Consider the following 22,013-nt stretch of genomic DNA (forward strand, 5'->3'; position numbering starts at 1 on the left):
TTATATAAAAATGTCAAAGCCCAAAGGAAGGATAGGATATGCGTGAGCGCATCGTATCCGATGATTGTCTATTTTTTTTCCAAATATATTTAATCTATAATTAAGAGCATAAAATATTATATAAAAGCTATAGTATAAACCTATTATACCTGATACGCCGTATATTATACGCAATTAATCATCGATGAAACTTTATTGACAATAGTTAATTGAATACAGCGAATCCTTTCTATTCTGACCTAAATATAAACAATTATGTTTAGCAACCAAACATGCGCAGGCGCAGAAAAATATAAATTTTTGATTTCACTGTACCCTGTCAATAGGATCGTGACTAAAATCTATTACACGGAAAAGCAATGACTACAATGATCTTTTCGCTTCAATAAAATAATATTTTTTTTTATCAATATCGGATGTCAACTGATAAGGCATTGGATATTCAGGTTAGTTGACAAGTATTTGATAACTGTGTCATGCTCTCAGTGTAATTGAGTTCTGCTTTATACTTGAATTTCAATCAGTTGTGCTCCGACACTCGTGGGGGGCGGACGTGTCGCGCATTGCGTTAGGTTGATACCACGATCGAGTTTTAAGTAATGTAAAAACATTTTACTATTACGTTTACATAGCGAGTACAAGGAAAAGAACCATCGATTATAATGAAACGATTGCAGTGATTAATTTATTTATAATTTATTATAGTGTGTGTAAATAAAAAATGGTGAGAGAATAGTGTGCAAAATGCGTCGTTCCAAACTGAATATCAATCCGGATCTGGGTGATCTGGAGGAGATGTTAGCGCATGTGCAAACGCAAATCGAACAAGAGATAGATCTAGAGAAAGAGAGCAAGATGCCGTCTTTAACCAGCGTGCAAGAGTCGCCAAAGATGAAACGCGCTTCTTCTTTCAATCAGGAAAACATGGAATACAGACGACCGCCTCGTCCTGTTAACAGAGTTAACAGTGAAGCGAATCAAGCGGTTGAATACAGAAATGGGGACTACGGTACAGTGCAGAATGGCTTCAAAGGGTCCCAGTCGAGTCTGCGCTCGAACGACGAAGGGTCCCAGGTGTCCTTTCAGTCGTTTCGTTCGGAGCCCGTTCAGAGGCACTCGGTGTTAAGCTTGCCGGATAAAAGGGACGCAGCGTCGTTAAATGGGCGGTGCAAGACGGCGACGCTGCCGCGTGGCTACGGGTCCAGTAAGGAGAAGAATTGGGAGGAATATTGGTCACAGTGAGTAGCTTTTATAATATTATCAGGTTGTATCGAGACGAAAGAACCAACGATGTCATCAAGCTTTAGGGGTCACTATGAAGTCTTAAAATGATGGCGACAGACGAGCTATAAAGCTCTGTCATATTTGCACACTTACTGCTTTAAGACATGGTAATTCTGCAGGAGTATCTAGTAACTAGTATTGCCTTTTTAAACGCTTTTGTTACGAGCTGGCCGTAAAAATGTAATATAATTTTAGACGATCAGTTTAATTTTAAATTGTACTCTTATCATGATGAAACTTTACAATTATACTTAGATTGAGGTGATCTGGAGCTCTAAAGAATAAATACAACAATATTGTCTGATGATTGAATTCGATAGAAGTAATCACATCGAGTGTGGGCTTGTCAGATTTCTCCTGTCATACTCTGTAGTAGTTTTTTAAACCACATAATCATTTAATATAATATGTGGGAGGGTTGTAGGTTGATGTTAGAGTAATGTATTGCGAAGTCGTAGTATGTTGTAATGTTAGTTTCCAGTATTCCGTACATGGTCAAGATTGGCCAGTTTGATATTACGATAAGCATTTTTTGACTATTTACAGTTTGGCCTGTGGTATATCTTCGGTAAGGTATGCATATAAGTCAGGATTGTAGTTACATCAGTTTGTAGAAGAGTTATAGTTTGATGTCACTTTATAAGCGTTATTTTGTAGTTATTTTGCTTATGATCAATGGTTTTGTAAAGTATCTTCCTGTTTACAAATTAATATTATTATTTATTACGTAATGTAACTCGTAGTCTACATAATATTTATACATTACCTTATAAGTTATAGTTAGTTGTTAAACCGGTAGACCCTAAAAGAAAGTATCTTATTTTATTTAGTAATTATAGAAAGAGTGTGTGTGTCGAGCACACGTGTTAGAAGTGAAACTTCTTTGACAAGATTTAAAAATACCAAAATCGTTGCCTTACTCCATCACGTGAGGGTATTGCCAAGCCAAGACGAAACCTTGTAATTTTATTCTCACGCGCCTGGAAGTTTTACTTCAAAAAATCTGTTCTATTTTGTTTCAAAATTATTATCACGTGATTTTTATCGAATGTCTTGTATAATATTAGTTCAAGTTTACAAAAAACTATCTCCGTGAGATAACTAGATTCCATGTCCACCATCCATCAAAATGATAAAATATAGTACCTGTGTTTATGTAAACACGCTCGTTTTAGACAGAATGGATGTGAGAACATCTTGTAGGATAGTGTGAATGTGGGATTGATATGTAAAAAGTTAAATAATTTGTGCTGATAATATAAATGTGGATGTTTATGAAGATGGATCCATGTTTGTTATCCTTTTACGTAAAAAGAGCTGATCAGATTGAATGAAATTTTATGGAGAATTAGACTTAACAGTGTCGGTTGTTATTTTGGTATTGTCTAAGTACGATGTGTAAATTTCTTCTTATAATTTTGGGAGTTTTTATAAAGAAGTATAGGTATTTTTTTATTTAGGGTGACCTACTAACATCTTAAAATATTTAACTAAAAAAATAATAATAAGATAACAATATACAGAGTGTGTACTAAATCCCACGTGCCGAGTGGAGTTTTTATCTTAACTGATTGAAGTCAAATACCATGATGTTTTATAGCAGCATTATTTCCAGTGTGGGAAAGTGATGGCGCTAGATGACCTATAGCTATACTTAATACATATTATAAAGCTGAATTTTGTTTTTTTTTTATTTGTTTGTTTGAACGCGCTAATCTCAGGAACTACTGGTCCGATTTGAAAAATTCTTTCAAAAAGCTCATTAATCGAGGACGGTTCTAGGCTATGTTATCAACAAGAGCGGAGCAATGCGGGTGAAACCGCGGGACAGAGCTAGTATAATTTATATACTTATAGCGTTGTTACTTTTACACACTGGAAATAATACTGCTTTACAATTTAACATTTAAATATTACGTTTTTACATTGCAATTAAGTTGAAAATAATAATTAATACCTTTAGGGCTGAATATTAAAAGTATTCGTGTCGCATAATTTATTTATTTGTCCATACGAATACTTGGAATTGTTAAAGAGGTCAGTGTGTTTGTGTGACCATAAATTTTAGTTGATGATCGAGATTGTAGTTTAATTAATCACCTTTTCTTGTAAGTAATGAGAAAGTGATCTTAAAACTACTTTATATTTAACCAGCTTTCCGCCCGCGGCTTCGCCCGCTTTGTCTAAACATAATAAATTAAATACTAAAACCTTCCTCTTGAATCACTCTATCTATTAAAAAAAACCGCATCAAAATCCGTTACGTAGTTTTAAAGATTTAAGCGTAGGTACATAGGGACATATGCATAGGGACAGAGAAAGCGACTTTGTTTTATACTATGTGATTTTACATTAGTTTGTTTATCGTCACATTCACGTCTTCATGTCCGAACTGCGGAATTCATTTTGATGAATTTTGTTAGATAAATAAATTTACATTTATTTAAATGATCGATACTAAATTTAGTACAGGATGGTACGGGCGAATTGAAAATTTCCTCTATTTTGAAGTCAATTCAGAACATGCTCATAATACTACATATTATAAAACGAAGTCGCTTTCTCTGTCCCTATGTCCCTATGTATGCTTAAATCTTTAAAACTACGCAACGGATTTTGATGCGGTTTTTTTTAATAGATAGAGTGATTCAAGAGGAAGGTTTTAGTATATAATTTATTATGTTTTAGATAAAGCGGGTGAAGCCGCGGGCGAAAAGCTAGTTTTGAATAATTAAGAGTAATGGATTTAAAACTCATATAACCTTTTTATTGTTCTGTGTATATACTATATAACCTGACATTTATTACGCTGTTAAACAAGCTTGAAACAATAATACTACAACAAATAAAGCGTGTTTTAAATCCGTTAAAATTCCACCTAAAATTAAACACGAGGAAACAAGTCTCCAGTTTAGACATGCTTCATTCGACTGACCACTAGAGTAGGTAGGTACTATATTTTTGTGTCGTAATACAATTCGGAACCCATTATTATAACGGTATTCAAACAATGGTTGGTAGGCGAAAACAATCGCTTTTGTAGAAACACAATCGGGTACGGAAGATGAAAGTTATCTCAGGTAGCCTGGTTTCGTAATAGTATAGTTTGGTTAATTGAGATGGTGTTTTTAAAGTGTTAGCCCTAGAGGTGGGATAGTTGCCTAAATGTGATTTAACGAATGATTACATAAACTTGAAAATTTGCACACTTAATACTACCATACTTATCTAATATATAAAAATCAATGCCACTTTTCGTTGTAATTCCATAACTCGAGAACGGCTGAACCGATTTCGATAATTCTTTTTTTATTATATTCCTTGAAGTACGAGGATGGTTCTTATGTAGAGAAAACGTTAATATGTACCACGGGCGAAGCCGGGGCGGACCGCTAGTTACTTATATGGATCAAGGGAATGAAAAGGGCTAGGTTTGTAATATTCGTCAATTTAGGATCTAGACAAAAATAAATTGTAAATCTTCGTGTTTTTGGACAGGAAGTTTTTGCGTCTTCTATGAGATGTCTCGAGGATATTCTTTTTTTATAATATGTATATGATTATTTATTTATTAATCTTTGAGACCTACCAATGAAGGATTAACTAGAGCTAGTTTTAATTATTGACAATATTTAAGCTGATAATTTCATTTTTTTTACAATGTAGCTTCAGTGGTCTCGATTTACAACACATACGTTTTGGGATGAATTATTATTATTTTTGTTATTTTTATATACGTTTTTTTACTGCAGATACATGAGTGTACACAATATATCCCTAGCATATCCTGCACTAGAAACTTGGAATATTTTCCCAGCATCAATTTCACTTTCGGGTCAACAATGCTCGACGTGTGTATAAATAAAAATATTAATATTCTGGTTTGTTTTATATTGCAGTCGCTTTTTATTCTGCACTCGTGAGTGTGATATGATACAGGTAATTTATTGTTGACTGGCTGGAGCCTGTGGGTTCGCCCGCGTAGTCGAATTAAATGGCATGTTTCGAAGCGCTTCTATAGTTAGTATATTTCTACTAAAATAGTTAGTAGATACTATTCTACTAAAGAGTAGCTTATGTCACTCTATAGTCTCTTTAGTTAGGACTAGCTCCAGGCATAAATTCGTACCATAAAATGGTTTTTTTGCGATGTGAAAGATACAAAACCACTTTCGCATGTATAGGTATTAGTTAGGATTCATAGACATGTTATTCATGTCATATTCATATCTGTATGTAACATTGTAACAGCATTTTTTAATTTTCATTATCGTCTTGTTATCTTTTTACATTTTATTTAATGAATCTGTAGAATACATGAAATTATAGCTGTAAATCACTGAGCTCACGGCTCTTACTACAATCTATACTTACCCATAGTAGGTATGGTACCAGAATTTGCTCCATTTTCTATGTAAGTCGGTGAACTTTTTTGTTAATAAGCTGTGTTGTTATTTATATTTCGGCTATTGTTTACGTTACCAAACATCTGGTGGCCATGTTTCGTTTGCGGATAAGTTGTTGCGCTTGACGAAATGAATAATGTGCGTGAAATATTTGGCAGTTGGTGTTTTGGGTGCATGGTTTTGGTTTAAAGGACATTGAATAGTTACAGGATGTAGGATATGTCAAGTGGACTTGTACATAAAAGTGTTAGTATGAATGATAGTAAAGATAAATTTTGTACAGTTTGATTCAAACTTAATGGCGGTTCGGAAGTTAGCTGCGAATGCACGAGCGCGCAGGAATGTCGGACCCTAAACTTTCCGGTAATATCAAAAATTGTTTTCTGCGCATCAGATTTTTCGATGTTCCGAGGTGGTTTGCTGGGTTTTGGTTGATATTTGAGGATTTAGTTTATGCAAGCGCGGTGTGAAAACAGCTATGAGATGAAGTTTGTTTAAACTTAAAAATGAGTGTCTCGTATTGTATAAAGTAATAGGTACGTTCTCGGTACGTTGCTCGTATTTCGAGGGGCGGTGAATGGTGATAATGAGAAATTTTGCAGACTCGATTTTTTAAACGGCTTAAAAAATTAAAGAAGTTATCGATTGTTGTTTGTGTTATAACATTTTCTAATGTGAAACCATATTTCATGAATTTTTAAGCTGTTTTCGGGTGAGCACATTTGATCCAGATTTGAGGAGTTGTTTTTGAGCTATCTTTAATAACGCTTACTTTACCTTCATCAGCTGTTTATTCGTACCTTTTTAGTGAATTAATTATTTTTTACCATATTATATTAATTCATATTTTCATACAAGTTAACATAATCCGATTTCGCGACACAACCTCAGCGTGGGCGTACCGTCCCGCGTGGGCACAGTTACGCAACACGTTGGGCAACACAGACAATGTATGTCTGTGTTGGGCAACGTTGGGCGACTGTTGAGCAACCGTCTGCGTCTGCGTGCCCTTTGAGTGGGTTTTGCATAATGTTGTAGGGTGTAGCTGGTTTTTGTGACGTTTTAATTTGGTTGGATTGTGTGAGGGGGGGTATTAAAAAGTTATAAGAGGTTTTTGAAGTGAGACTTTTGTAGGCGCGTTGAGTTGAGAGAGTAAAAATTGAAGGTCGCGTCATGGTAATACCGTCACGTGATGGAGATAAGCGACGATTTTGTTATCTTTGAATCTTTCCAAAGAAGTGTCACTTCTGAGTTCTGACACGTGTGCACAAACACTCTTTTTTATTTCTTAAAATATTTGATAATTTAATCGTTCTTAACATTAAGTATTGTTGGCTTACCTAACTTAATGAATTATTATATTACAAAATCATGTATTCATAACTTTCGCAAAATAAATTCGTTCTAATTCAAGTCATTTTATTTTATATCTTTCGCCATAGCGAGATACTAAACTAATATAATTTTGTATTGATATTTGCGGTCACCGAATCGTAGATAATTCACCAACCAAATGACTTAATCCAGAAGCGACTGACGAACTTAATTCCAACTTTCCCATCACTTTGAAAGCAAAACTTTCATTGGTACACCGCTACTGTGGTCTGCTTCTTAAAATGTACTTGTAGGTACAGTTTGTTTTGATAAACTATATGTAGGTATTTGTTTATATAAAATTGACATGAAAAAAAAACTGTATTATTTACATTTAACTAGATCTGTGTAGGTAATCAGGTAGGTACGGTAATTACGATATTCTAAAAAATACAAAACGTTTTTTTATTAAAAAAACAATTTACACAGTCTAGCCCATTTCAATGCTCCATATAAATCGATTTCTGAACTTAAAATCAACTTAATTAGGTACCTTTTATCTTGTGAAAAGTGGTATATTTACTCAATCAACAAAATAGATAGCAATCTACGTCAATATATTAAGTTTTGATTTGTCCTTTGCCTCAAGGTTGCCTGGCAGAGGTGGCTTTGAGCCATAAGGCCGTCATTTGTACATTTTGAATGGTTTTGTTTTACTTTTATTTTATAAGACTGTTATACAATAAAGAGTAAATAAATAAATATATAAACTAAATATTTATGTTGATTGGAACAATAATTGGATTTAAATCAATTATACGCTTCTTTTCATCTATCTATTTCACGTCATAAACATAGCATTACATAAAGCGTCAAAATCTCTATGACAACAACATGACTCTATGATTCTAATTACACCATCCCCTTTGTTCACAGCGAGCAATCAATAAGCAGCGCGCGCGCATCGGTAATGGTGTACGACGATGCGCTCAAGCGATGGATCCCCTCGGGCTCCAGCTCGGGTCTGTCCAAAGTGCACATCTACCATCACACGCAGCACAACACGTTCCGAGTTGTTGGCAGGAAACTAAATGACCATGAGGTTAGTAGCTAACTATCTTGAGGTTGGTATTTTAGTAGCCAAGTTCTGTGTAAGTCAGTCAGATGGTCAGATGGTCCAAAGTGCTCGTCTACCATCACACGAAGCACAACACGTTTAGAGTGGTGGGCAGAAAACTGAACGATGATGAGGTTGGTAGCCAAGTTTGTAACAAAAAAACTTTAATAACTTTTTAAGGAGACAATTTATCATCTTCAGCAGCATCAAATGTCGTATTGCATTAGCTTAATTCTCCTAGGGTATTCCGTCATTTTCAATAGCTTAATTACCAAATGGTGTTAACCTGGAAAAGAATGAACCAAGTGGCCGATCATATGGCTTATTATGGTAGCAAATTGAATACAGCAAAGAAAATCAAAGCAATACCTCAATTTCAACAATATATCTAAATGCACTATTATTTTTACTACATCATATACCACAAACATGCTAAGATATCGTTAATTATTATCAAATGGTATACTGCAATCCCTCATAGGAGGCCCGTGTCCCAGCAGTGGGAACATATATGGACTGATGATGATGATGATAATGATACTGAAATCAAGCGAAATCATCATTAAATTTAACCCTCCTCGTTCCAGGTGGTAATAAACTGCGGTATAGTCAGAGGCCTCAAGTACAACCAGGCGACGGCCACGTTCCACCAATGGAGGGACGCGCGGCACGTGTACGGGCTGAACTTCTCGTGTCGCGAGGACGCGGACAGCTTCGCGAGGGCCATGATGCATACGTTGGAGGTGAGGGTTTAGAATCTTCGCTATCAAAAGTTTTGTAGGTTTTTTTTTAAATTCAGAATTAGGCAAGCATTTGACCATCGCTTCGCCTGATTGAAAGCGACAAGCGTGGTCTAGGATGGAGCATGCTGACCTAAAAGATGCCTATTCACTTTTCTTTTAAATAAGCCCAGATTATAATTATTGGGAAAAACGCAGGCCGGAAGATTGTTCCATTCCTTACTGGTACGCACAAGGATGAAGCGTGGTGGTATTGTGTCGCCACTGTGTGGCCAAAGGTAATTTTGGGATAACTTCTATCAGCACGTAATAGCATGGCCAGGAGTAAGAACTTCGTTTCTCCATAACGTGTGTTCTTTTGGTAATAGTTTAGATTCTCTCGGGTAGATTATCAGCCTTTTATGTCTGATGGAGACTTTAAATTGCAATCATTTGTTACTATTTCAAGCTTGCTTTGCTTCAATGTCTTTTGGTATTGTATTGCCTCTAAGTGTTGCTAAAATTCTAATAAAAAAACATCTATAACCACCACGCAAATTCTTCTTCTCTGAGAAATAAAACCACCCAGTTCAGAACTTGAATCTGGAGCCAAAACATAGAACTAAACATAATAGGGTTTTACAAATTTAAGTGCATAAATTGACTTTGATAATTTCGTATAATTAGCTACATATAGACAATAACAACGATGTGCACGAATAAACTACGTGACTGTAATCACGCGTGTTTCCTTTACAACTGACTCACGGTTGGGGTATCAGGAAATTGACGGTAATAGTGCGAAAAATGCATTTTTGGTTGGGAAGTTTCTCTTCTGGGATAGGATTGATTAGAATATCTGTTGAAGATAGACTCAGTCAAGCAAATAAATACTTCAGCTGAGGCTTAACCCATTGAGCCCCGAGCGGCCCGATCCGACTACGACACAATAGATTTTCTATTGTGTCTGTGATTCCGGGGGCTGAGTACATAGAGGCCCTTTTGATTGGAATCATTTTGACTGATAAGATTTTACATCTACAAATTCACACTAAAATCATTGACTGTTGATTTAGATTGTTTTTAAACTAGTCATTCAATTCTGATTACTGGATGATAGATACAAGATAAATGCTCAGTTCTTATGAAGTTAAAACAATATTTGTATTGATGGTTTTACCGTAATATTTTCCGAACTTGTATGTAAGGACATTAGAGCATTAAAGCTGACTTATAAAGAGTCACTATTAGACTTGTCTGTTTCTCTTTACTCCACAAATTCTTTTTATATTAACATGTTTTTCAGTTTTATCCCGAACAAAGTTGTTTCACATAGCTAATCCTGCCTGAAATCCACCCAAACAACTTACAGGTACTAGCGAACAAGGCGAGCAACAACACCGCCCCCCCGCCCGTGCAGCCCAACCCCCCCGTGCCGTACAACGGGCATAACGCACATTATGACGAAGATATGGGATACAGGTGAGGTTTTATATAATTTAGTGTATAAGATTGAAAAAAATAGCCTATGCGTCTCTCAAAGGCCGGCAAAACAATCGCAAGGTTATCTGACGTTGTAATTGCTTATGGGCAGCGGTGATCACCGTACATCAGTGCACCGCCCGCTCCTTTGCCGTTTGTAGTATTAATAAAAAGATCTGATAATAATACTTAAATTCTGAAAAGTTGTTAAAAAGCTAAACGAAGAAACCAATTTGTTACACAATTAACACGCATACTCTATTATATAGTTTATTTTAATGTTTTATTAATGAAAACTATTTTAAAAACAAGCTATGAAAGTTCATTCAATAAATATTTCATTTCATTTCAATTTTTTTTTGTGAATTGTTAGATTAATATTTCTGTTTTACAAAAGTAAAAGAGAATACTTAAAGAACAAAAGCAGAATACTACACGCACGCACACTTTTTCGTCATATAATAAATACGCAAAAAAATATCCAACACCTTTTACAACACACTTTCAGAACGATGACGCGCGAAGACGCAGCGATGCTACAACAGCCACAATACCACGCGCCACACCACCAAATACCGCTTCAGTTACCACACCAAGCGATACCGACGCAACACCAAGCGTTGCCGACGCAACACCAAGCGTTGCCAACGCAACATCAAGCGTTGCCAACGCAGCATCAACAAATACCAACGCAGCATCAACAAATAGCGACGCAGCATCAACAAATAGCAACGCAACATCAAGCGTTGCCGACACAACACCAACAAATAGCGCAACAGTTGCCGAGTCAGCACGCGGTGCAAACGCCGCAGCATCATGCGGCGCAGAGTCAATATCACGCGCCGCATCATCATCATAATGTGAGTATCTTTTTCTATCTTACTAGATGATTCCTATAATTTTTCAATGTGTGTTTCACATACATTTTATTTATATAGCTAACCCAACAAAAACAGTGTCCAATACAATATGCAAGAAATAATATTTTTGGCATAGATAGGATCCTTAAGGAAATGAAACGATAAGTTAATTTTCCTTATATTTTTTATCTAATTACATTTTGGAGAAAAAAAAAACCAAAAAGGTATATGTCGCAGTGAGAGCGTAAAAATCGTTAGATTACAATCTAACTAGCTAGATTTTGATTGCGATTTAACTGTCGAAAGAAAGGTAATATGTATATATTTTTTTAGAGATTTTGTTTCAATATTAAATTTAATATAATAAGTTTACATTGACGTATTCCAGACGGTCCAAACAACGGTACAAACGGCGCCCACCCCGCCGCCGCACGGCGTGCACACGCTGCCGCACGCGCCCGCACCGCACTCGCACCACCGCACTAACAGGTGCGTACATAGTACATACATACATACAAACATATACAAACACACAGAATAGCTTACGAACACACACACGCAAACATACAGTAGGTACGTATACATGCAAAACATGCTAAGGCATACACGCACACACACACGCATGCACGCACAAAACAAGACGTGGATATATATTATATACTCCCACACGCACTAATAAGTGAATCATGTTTCACACAGCCGGAGGCCCAAAAAAAAAAACTACGAATTTACTTATAGAAATATACTTTAATTGTAAAATTACAATGTGTCTTGCACGATGCAAGTCTTAAAAATTTATGAATATAATACTAATTGAATTTAAAAGGAAAACTTAAAATTACGTCGCGCCAAAGGAATTCGCTAACGTTCATATAACACGTTCCCGTGCGAACCGTCGACTCAGCGATATATTAAGGACCCGTTGGCGTAACTAGTGCGTACATATTATATACAGACAAAACATTAGAAAATACAGACTAACATAGATGAAAAACATACGCAAACACGTGCCAACAAATGAGTACACACATATACGCATATTGACAATATATTATGCATACGCAAATAACACAAGCACACGCGTCCACATACGAACTCAGAATTCATTCACATCACAAACACACACACGCATAACAAAAAACGTTATTTATTTTCTTCTACAGGAAAATAAATATTATTTTGCAATAATAATAATATTGTACTTATAATCTTATAATAAATAAAAAAAAAATAACAAAAAATTATATATTTACTAGCGCAGTAAGTTCAACTCAATATATGTATTTCGCCCCATTGCCCCCAGTGCCCCAATGCCCCCGAACATGTCGCTGTCGGCGAGCGTGGTTGCCCCGCCGCCCGTGCCCCCGCACCAGAATCTGCCCGCGCCTGCTAATGTGAGTATTGTTTATTTTATAATTAACTAGCGGTCCGCCCCGGTTTCGCCCGTGGTACATATTTCGCAATAAAAGGTAGCCTATGTTCTTTCTCAGGGTCTAAAGATTATCTGTGCCAAATTTCATCAAAATCGGTCCAGTAGTTTATGCGTGAAAACCATACATACATACATACATACATACAAACCTTTCCTCTTTATAATATTAGTATTGATTATTTAACTAAATAAAACATTTTTAAATGGTTTAAAACAAAATTAATTTGGTGGTGTAATGTAACCATCACTAATATGGAATTTGCCTGTCTATTTTTTTCCTCGTTGATTTTTAAAACATTTTTTAAACAGATCCATAATGTTATGTACAAATTTTGAAATGTCATAATTATTCAATAAATACCATTTATTTCGAAAATTTATAAGCACGTTGAATATTTCAGGGCCCCGTTGCCCCACCGACACCGCCAGCGGCCCCACAACCGCCGCCCATGGTAAGATTATTTTTCATTTAATATTTATCATATTGTAATGTAAAATATGGTAAAAAAAATTGTGCATAGATTGCAGTTGTATTTTTCAGTTGTATATCTGTCGTGGTCATATCGTAGATTTGATCATTTCGTGATATGAGTGGCCATTTCACGAAATGGTCGCATATCGTGAAATGGCCAATTTAGTTTGGCCACATCATGATGTGGTTTGGGCAGATCAATGATAAGAAATCGTTTCACGATATGGCCAATTAACGCACGGTTTTTTCATGAAATGATCAAAATTATTTGATCATATCGTAAAATAGTTACATTAATCGTTGGTAGAGGCGCTGCAAGCTCTGTGTTTATGTGATAAGATGGCGGCCGCTGGCGAAAATTAAATTATTCGCAGTTAAAAACTTCATAATTCGTTTAATAACAATATTATGAAGAAAGTCATAGCAAAGAATTTACGACGAGAGGTACGAGTACTATGGAAAATGTGGATATCTTATATGTATTTAAGAAAAAATGCGACTTAAATAAAATAATTTAAGAAACTACTAAGTACTATATTATTATAATTGTTTGTTTTTTAAAAAGCGATCCGCTTCTGGCACTCGCCGGCCGCTGCCGCGGCACGCTCGCTTTGCTCGCTCGGCTCGTGCGCTGTTTATCAAAGTGTAACCTAACCTAACCTAATTGTTTTCTATTGCAAAAACGATTCGCTTCTGGCATTCGCCGGCCGCTGCCGCGGCACTAACTTAAATGACATTAAACAAGTTTTTAGAATATAGTTATTCTGAAATTTTTTAATATTTTATGGACTCTTTATATTTTATACGATCTGGCCAAATGTGGATGACCAAATCGTGAAACGTTGACGATTTAACGATCTGATCAAACTATGTTGGCCATTTCACGATATGCGACCATTTCGTGAAATGGCCACTCATATCATGAAATGATCAAATCTACGATATGACCACGACATATCCACTTATAAACATTAAAAAAAAAAAAATTGTGTGGATAAATTTTAAAGAATAGCAATTATATATTCTATCACGAGATGCAAACCTTCGTCTTTTTGCACGATCCGAAAACTCTAGAAAATTCTCATTTATCAAGCATTTGTATGCTGTCAGACAAAATATTAAATTATTGCGCTATTAGTTGAATAAATTGACTTTGATTTAGGGCCGATTTTTCAATCATTAGTTAAAACTTATTCATCGAATATCGTATTAAACAACAATTTTAAAGATGTGTTACTTTCCCACTTTTTGACAGTTTTTAGGTGACATGTGTATATTATTGTGTTATACTTTATTGGACGTATAAGATTTAACCAAGGATAGAAAAATCAGCCCTTAATGATGTAAGTTTAAACTGTACAGATAAAGACAGTTTGCTTGGATGAAATGGCGTATAGCCACGAAACAATCAATCATACACAATAAACTTGTGGACTTTACTTCCTGTGTACAATAAAGTATACATAATACTTCCCGTGTACAATAAAGTGTACATACATATAAACATACCACTATGTGTAATTACAGCAAGGCGCCCCACCCCCACCGCCCCAACAGCCCTCCACCACCACAGCGCCCCCTCCCCCTCCTCCCCCGCCGGGCGCTACAGCGTCCCCCCCTCCCCCACCGCCTCCCCCCCAGCCGCCAGCGGAGCCCCCGGCGATCGCGGGGCTCGCGGCGCAACTGCAGCAGGCGAGACTGAAGAGACAGGCGAAGGTATGTACATACATACGCACAAACACAAAGATGTAGACACTATAAGCACACTTACATAGCTATAGAACACTATAGATACTCCTAAACATGCTATACACAATATATATAACAATAAACACTTTGTACACACTATACACGGCAATAAACACGCTATACACACTATACACGGCAATAAACACTTTGTACACACTATACACGGCAATAAACACGCTATACACACTATACACGGCTATACACGCTATACACATTATACACGGCTATAAACACGCTATACACACTATACACAAACAGACTGGGTGCTATATATAATTATGAGAACTTTTTCCACACAATCATTTCATGACTTATAAAACGGAAATAACAAAATGTATTATTTTACACACACATTTAATACGCCATATCTCCAATTCCAGCAAGCCATCAACGCCGAAGCGGCATCTCCCCCCGGCGGAACGGACCAATCCGTCGGGTCCGGGTCCGGCGGGTCCGGCTCCGGGTCCGGTCGCGCCAGCCTGCACTGCATGATGCACGAGATGCAGCGCACGCTCGCCAGGCGACGGGCGCATCTCGATAGAGCCGAGGTATACATCCATACTAATATTATAAATGCGAAAGTAACTCTGTCTGTCTGTCTGTTACTCAATCACGCCTAAACTACTGGACCAATTTGCATGAAATTTGGTATGGAGATATTTTGATACCCGAGAAAGGACATAGGCTACCTTTTATTGCGAAATATGTACCACGGGCGAGCCGGGGCGGACCTCTAGTGTGTATATAAATTTGATATGCGGTTATTCTAAAATTTAAGAGCCGAGGTATTACATATATGTACAGATCTGTGATAGGATTCCGGATCCCGATGTATTATATCGGGATCCCGAGCCGGATCCGGAATCATTATGTGTGTGTGTATGTGTGTCTACTTACGCTAAGTAGTGTGTAATATAATTTATACTTTGTATTGCAGTACAAAAAAACTCGGGAATCTGAACGTAGTGTGTAATATGTATCAACATGTAATGTTGCTACTAAAGCCATCTATGTTAAGATATATGATTATGTCTCTTCAGCTTTATAATATTAGAACAGATATGTATAATATTTATCATTTCCAGGAGACATCAACAGACAACTCAGTAAACTCTACACCGATGAAGAGCTGGGAGCGATCAGCGACGTTGCCGCACCGCCTGCCCGCCAATTGTAATGGCAATACGCGTGAGTCGCTTTTTTGTGGGATTTTTTTGCGATTTTTTGTGATTTTTTGTTGATTTTTTCGAGTTTTATGGGAGTATGAATATTAATAAACGATTAAAATTAATTTGTATGTTTTGTTGATTTTTCGCGTGTATAAATGTGATGTAAGAATGAAAATGAAAATGCTGTGGGGGGGTAATTGAAAAAATGTATCGACTTTAAATAAAAAAAAAATAGTTATGTTTTTGAAAATATCTGCGTAATAATGGAAAATGTTTCACGTTTTCACTTAGTTTTATGTTTATAAATGTCTACTTATCTTTTTTATTTAAAATCATCTGCTTTGATACATCACGCAAGCAGCTATAGTGGCACGCATTGTTTTTATTCAAGCCTCAATTAATAGACACATTTTTCTATTTGTGTATGAATTATTTTTGAAATTATTTTAAACACATACTAATAATGAATAACGAAATATATTTGCAAATTTTGTACATTTTTCCAACAAAAATGATTACAACATGTAAAAAAGTAGTTTTGTTTTTCTAAAATGGTTTTAATTTAAAGTTATTACTAGTTAACTTCCATATAGTCTAAATATTATATTGTAAATCTTGAAATATATATTTTTCTATTCTTTAGCAAGCTCCGAGTCTCCCGCGCAACAACAAGCTCAATCCCCCCGGTCTGTCCGCAAACGGTTCGGTTCTGCGAGCGAAGAGACTATATTGAAGGTGAGTGTTATTTACTTACCTGTATAAAAACTTGCGAATAAAATTGTGTTTCTTTGCGTATGACTTTACGTGTGTATTATAAGTTTTAAATTATATAGCTTAGCGTGATGATATATAGCCTATAGTCTTCCTCGATAAATGGGCTATCTAACCCCGAAAGAATTTTTCAAATCGGACCAGTAGTTCCTGAGATTAGCGCGTTCAAACAAACAAACTCTTCAGCTTTATAATATTAGTATAGATTATAAATGTTGAAAGCGTATAGATAGACGCAAAGCGTACCTATAGATTTCCGCCTTTTTTTTGTTAAACTAAAGTACAATTTTATGTTACTTATAAACTTTATTTATTTATTTATTTATATACTCTTTATTGCACACACAAAGTTTGACAAAATCAGGATATTATACTAAGCAATTGGCGGCTTTATTGCTTAACAGCAATTTCTTCCAAGCAACCAAAAAATAAAAGCAGAAAGTTAATACAATTACAAAATTGGGAAGATAGTGTACACAGAAACAAAAAAAGAAGACAAAAAGAAGACAACATATCAGCGTAATAGGTTAAAAGGAAAAAAGATAACAATAATTACAAAAAAAAAAACACACATAAATTGAGGCAAAGATAATAAAAACAACACACACACACACACACACACACACACAATTATAAAGGTGAGTGCATTTAAAAGAAAAATAAAAGCAGATAAAAACAAAAACAAAACAAAGAAAAAAATAATAATAATAATAACAGTGAAGATTAGCAGCTTTGCAAATAATGATCCTTTACCAATTTTTTTATTGTGTGTCATAATTTTTTTGTTATTGACACTCCCCGCAGCAAGTGAAGAAGACTTTTTTTAGTGAAGAGAAAATGATTGTTTTTGTAATTTATTATGATATATTAATATTTATTGTCTCTCAACAGCAAGTGAACGGCGGTGGCGGTGAAGGCGGTTGTGTGACCGCCGCAGAGTGGGAGAGCTTCAAGCAGGAGCTAGTGAGGGAGATGCGCTCACAGATGGCGCTGATGAAGCGGGAGATACTTGACGGTGAGTGGGGAGGTGGGAAATGGGGAAAAATACAAAAAATGTGGGAAAATCTGCGAAAAAAATGCGAGAGAAATTGAGACAAATGCGTTTGGTGTAAGTGGCTAGGCTTGAAAAAAATACATCAAAAAATTGGGGAAATTCAATAGAAAAGTAAATTAATTTATGTATTGTGCTCGTAAAAATGAAACTGCATTATAAGTCACTTATATAATTATATTAGTCTAATTTAATATTACGTATTATGAAAACAAAAATATAAATACACCAAGCTGTTTTTTAAAATCTTTTTCTCAATTATAATTTATTTTTCCTTTTCTTTTACAGCCATGAAGGCGGAATTCGCTCGCAGATAAAAACGCCAGGCGACGCCGAACGATGCAACTAGTCTACCGCTGAGCTACACCGACTTTTTTATATATATATATACTTTTATATATACAAATATATCAAGATTTTTGTTCATGTTGCAGTCAAAGGAGGAAAACTATACTTTGAACAAATGCCTATCTTTTCAACGTCAATCAATTATTTACATATGTATGTTTTTTGTATTGAACGGTTGAATAGTTATTAAGGAATTATAGGTTTTTTGAATCATGAATACATCTTGATCTGTATTTATGTGTTTTTATATGATTTTTGCTATATATTGTTTGTAAAAAGCGGTGTTAGTTCGGTATATTGTGATTTAAAACAACGTAATAATTTAATGTTGCCAACTTCGCATTGAATATAACAACGATCGGGCAACATTGCTCCGCGAATGTTGTATGTAAAGAAAAAAGATACGAACAGCACACCGTCGAGTCGATGAGTAAAGTTGTGTTTTTCTTTTTTAATTTTATACTTAAAATATTTATTCTAATACGTATTAATGTATGTAGGATAAGGATTGCTAATGTGTTAATTTTAAACTGGACTTTTTATATAACGTCTGTTTCTCACACTTTATTTATTCTATAATAAAAAGTCCAGTATAAAGTATGTATTAAATGTAATCATTTTAGCGTGGAGTTAAATAATGGATAATCATATTTATCATGTAACACAAGTTTCCGTGTTGCAATGTGCATGAATATTTTCCTTTTGGTCGGGTTCAATCAGACGTTTAACAGTCTTCCACGTAAAGTAATAGTTTAAAAGATTCACAAATTAGTGTATTTATTTTTCGTCCAATTACGCAAGAGATTTATGTTTTTTTCAGATGTAACAAATTGTGTTCAAAATTAGTATTCCGTTGTTATTTTAATTGTTTTCGTACTTAATAGAAATTTTATTTTTCTATATAATTAACTGTATTTTATTTGAAAGTTTCATTCAATTAGTGCAAATAATAGGCCAAAATAGTCGTTAAGTGCTTATAGTGACTTTGAAACCCGACCAAATCACTTAATATTTTGCAATCACGATAAAGAAAAACAATCATTAAAAACACCAATTTTATATTTATCGTTCTTTTGTGTGCATTTTATAAAAATACATTTTTGACAGAAGTATAAAAGTAAAAAGATAGACGTTTTGTATTATGACTTTATGATAGTATTGACTTTAGCACGTGAAAAACTGGTAAAAAAAATAACAAATTTAGTACGAGTGTTTTATATTTCGGATTTAAAACGCGTTTTTTATCACAATTCTCAATATAACATACTCAACGAACAGTTTTTGAACGAAATAAATAAATGCGGTTTAAATTCGTTCTAAAATTTTACATTAAAAAATAATAAATACTAAAATAGGTTATTTCGAAAAATTGCGCGCAATACATACGCCATTTTGATTTTTAAATATGCACAAAATCAAATAATCGTGTAAGGGTTGGTATTTTAGAGAATAAAATATGAATAAAAAATAATTAAAAATAACAGTATATTGGAAGTACATTTTTAGAAAATAAATAAAAATTAGCCCCGTTAGAAGTGTCATAGTGTTAAGATAGGTGATGGTTGCGAGACGCTGATTTTATTCCGAAGGTATTTTTAATGATAGCAATTTCTTATTATTTTTTTCTTTATTGAAATTAGTTTTAATCTATAAAAGTGGAAATTTTTATGATGTTTAAGTTATTGCGTAATTAAGTTATACATTATTTTCGAAATAAAACGATTTCAAAAAATACATACAAGATTTTTTATAAAACCGAAATTTTTTTTGAATAAGAATACTATTTCACGTGAAAATATGTAAAAGATACCATATTTTAATGCAACGTGCAACAATTGTTTTTTTCAAATATAGAATAAAAAACAACCTCATTATTTATTACATACAGCCCTTTTTTATTAAATTCAATTTTCGTTAAAATACTTCGGAATAACATCGTTTCGCAGCTACATTCTCGACTGATAGTTCATTCCAATGAAATAAGGCCGGCGGCCTACACACGGCTCGTACAAAACTATATTATTATACAGTATGGACACCATTTTTTTATTGATTTTTTTTTCTTTTTTGAAACATTTTTTTGCATAATCCTCTATTGGGAGATTTACAAGGCATTTTCTTTGGTGCTCGAAGTCTGGTACTGTTGGTTAGGTGGTGTGGGAGCGAGATAGCCTACGTTTTTTTGAACTGTTTTTCATAAAAAAAAATATTTGGAAAAATAAAAAATGCTATGATCTTTTACAGATATTTTGAATCAATTTAAATTCGTATTTGCTAAATCAAAGAAACATTTTTTTTGCTTTTTGGATTTTTGTATTTTTGACGTTTATATCATAGCAGTTATGTTTAAAATCATTTGTCCATAAAGAAAATAAAATTTATTTGTATACATAGACGATATTCATAGAGAATATCCATTTTTTTCTATCACTATAAATAATTTATAGTCGTTAATCGAAATTATATATGTACTTTTTTTTTTACATTACTTCAAAACGTACCAGGCAATTCCATATCCTATTTTGACTGAGTATACGCATTTGTTACAATTCAGTTGATGTGTGTATTTGATACTTGAATTATGTCGTCTACTGATTTACATAGAAAAGTTATATAAACTACTGTTTATGTTCGTTATTAAATTATAAATTTCAAGTTTTTATTTTGAATGGTAGATTTTTTCTTAGAATTTTATTACGCAGTTAAAGAATATCGGTTATGACTATAAAACAGACAAACAAACATACATCATACATACATACATACATCATTTATATAATATGCACTTTTCTTTTTAATTTTATTCGTTCTTTTAAGCTATTGCATAGCTTCTATCGCGGGCCTTGAGTGCGGGGACCGAATCGAGAAATTCCGTAACGAAAAAACCTCACGCTCCCCACTCCGACGGGCGGAGGTGTGGCTTGAAGGTTATGCAATATGAAGGTTATGCATGCAATAGCGCAACCGCCCCAGACCTCGAGTGACACACGTCTTTTTTTAAACGGTGTTTTTTCTTGTGATTTTTGTAAGTTAATTCTTTATCATACATATTTTGAGGAATTTAGGAACTTAGGCAGTTATAGAATATCGGAAATGACGATCAAACAGACAAACAAACAATTGTAAATATGTAGTTTTCTTTTTAATATCATTCGTTATTTTTTAACAGCACAATAATCATTTAAATTTATTTTTCGTTGTGGTAAATAAATTTTCACGTAATAAAAAAACTAACATCGCGTTTAGATAATTTTCTATGTAAATCAGTAATTTATTAAAACAGCACTACTGTAATGATGGTGATTATAATGTAGTGATATTTATAATTATATTGTAACTGTAAGTTAAGTATAATGTTATCGTATTAGAAACGTAATAAATAAAAAACTAACCAAATTCTTAGTTCGATTATACTAACAAATATACAATTTTTGTATTGGTCTCAGTTATGTCAAAGATTTTTGTCGATCGGTATTTATTCGTATTTAATATATTGAAAATATTGTAACGTGTAAAATTGTATGCCATTTCGATGAATATATTATTGTAACGCCTAATTATTAATTATTGTAATCGCTTAGTTGATTTTAGTGTTGCGTATTTGTATGGGGGAAAAACGCGTCGGAAACGCGGCGTTTTGACCGCGCGTTTTCTGAACGCACATGTGTTGGTTATGATATGTCTATTTCGGTCTCAGCGCGCTACGTTTATATATTTGTATTGAGTCAACCGTCTTTGTATTGATGCAACTATATTTGTATTCAGGCAATTGTATTTGTATCGATGCAATTGTATTTGTATTGAGGCAATTGTATTTGTATGTTTATGTATTTGTAAAA

General features: G+C 34.4%; 1 protein-coding gene across 1 annotated transcript; it reads left to right on the top strand.

Annotated features, from left to right (window-relative positions):
* The first annotated feature begins 512 nt into the window (after positions 1-512).
* LOC123703641 (protein enabled) lies at positions 513-19,377 on the top strand. Its single transcript, XM_045651717.1, has 14 exons — positions 513-1,238; positions 7,941-8,106; positions 8,709-8,864; positions 10,213-10,322; positions 10,831-11,182; positions 11,571-11,671; positions 12,486-12,576; positions 13,016-13,066; positions 14,614-14,802; positions 15,216-15,383; positions 15,921-16,023; positions 16,648-16,739; positions 17,667-17,790; positions 18,115-19,377. Exons 1-14 carry the CDS (start codon positions 745-747, stop codon positions 18,141-18,143), a joined length of 2,226 nt encoding a protein of 741 aa, XP_045507673.1. The 5' UTR covers positions 513-744; the 3' UTR covers positions 18,144-19,377.
* Positions 19,378-22,013: the final 2,636 nt, after the last annotated feature.

Source organism: Colias croceus, chromosome 27, assembly GCF_905220415.1.
Source record: "Colias croceus chromosome 27, ilColCroc2.1".
Taxonomy (NCBI): Eukaryota; Metazoa; Arthropoda; class Insecta; order Lepidoptera; family Pieridae; genus Colias; species Colias croceus.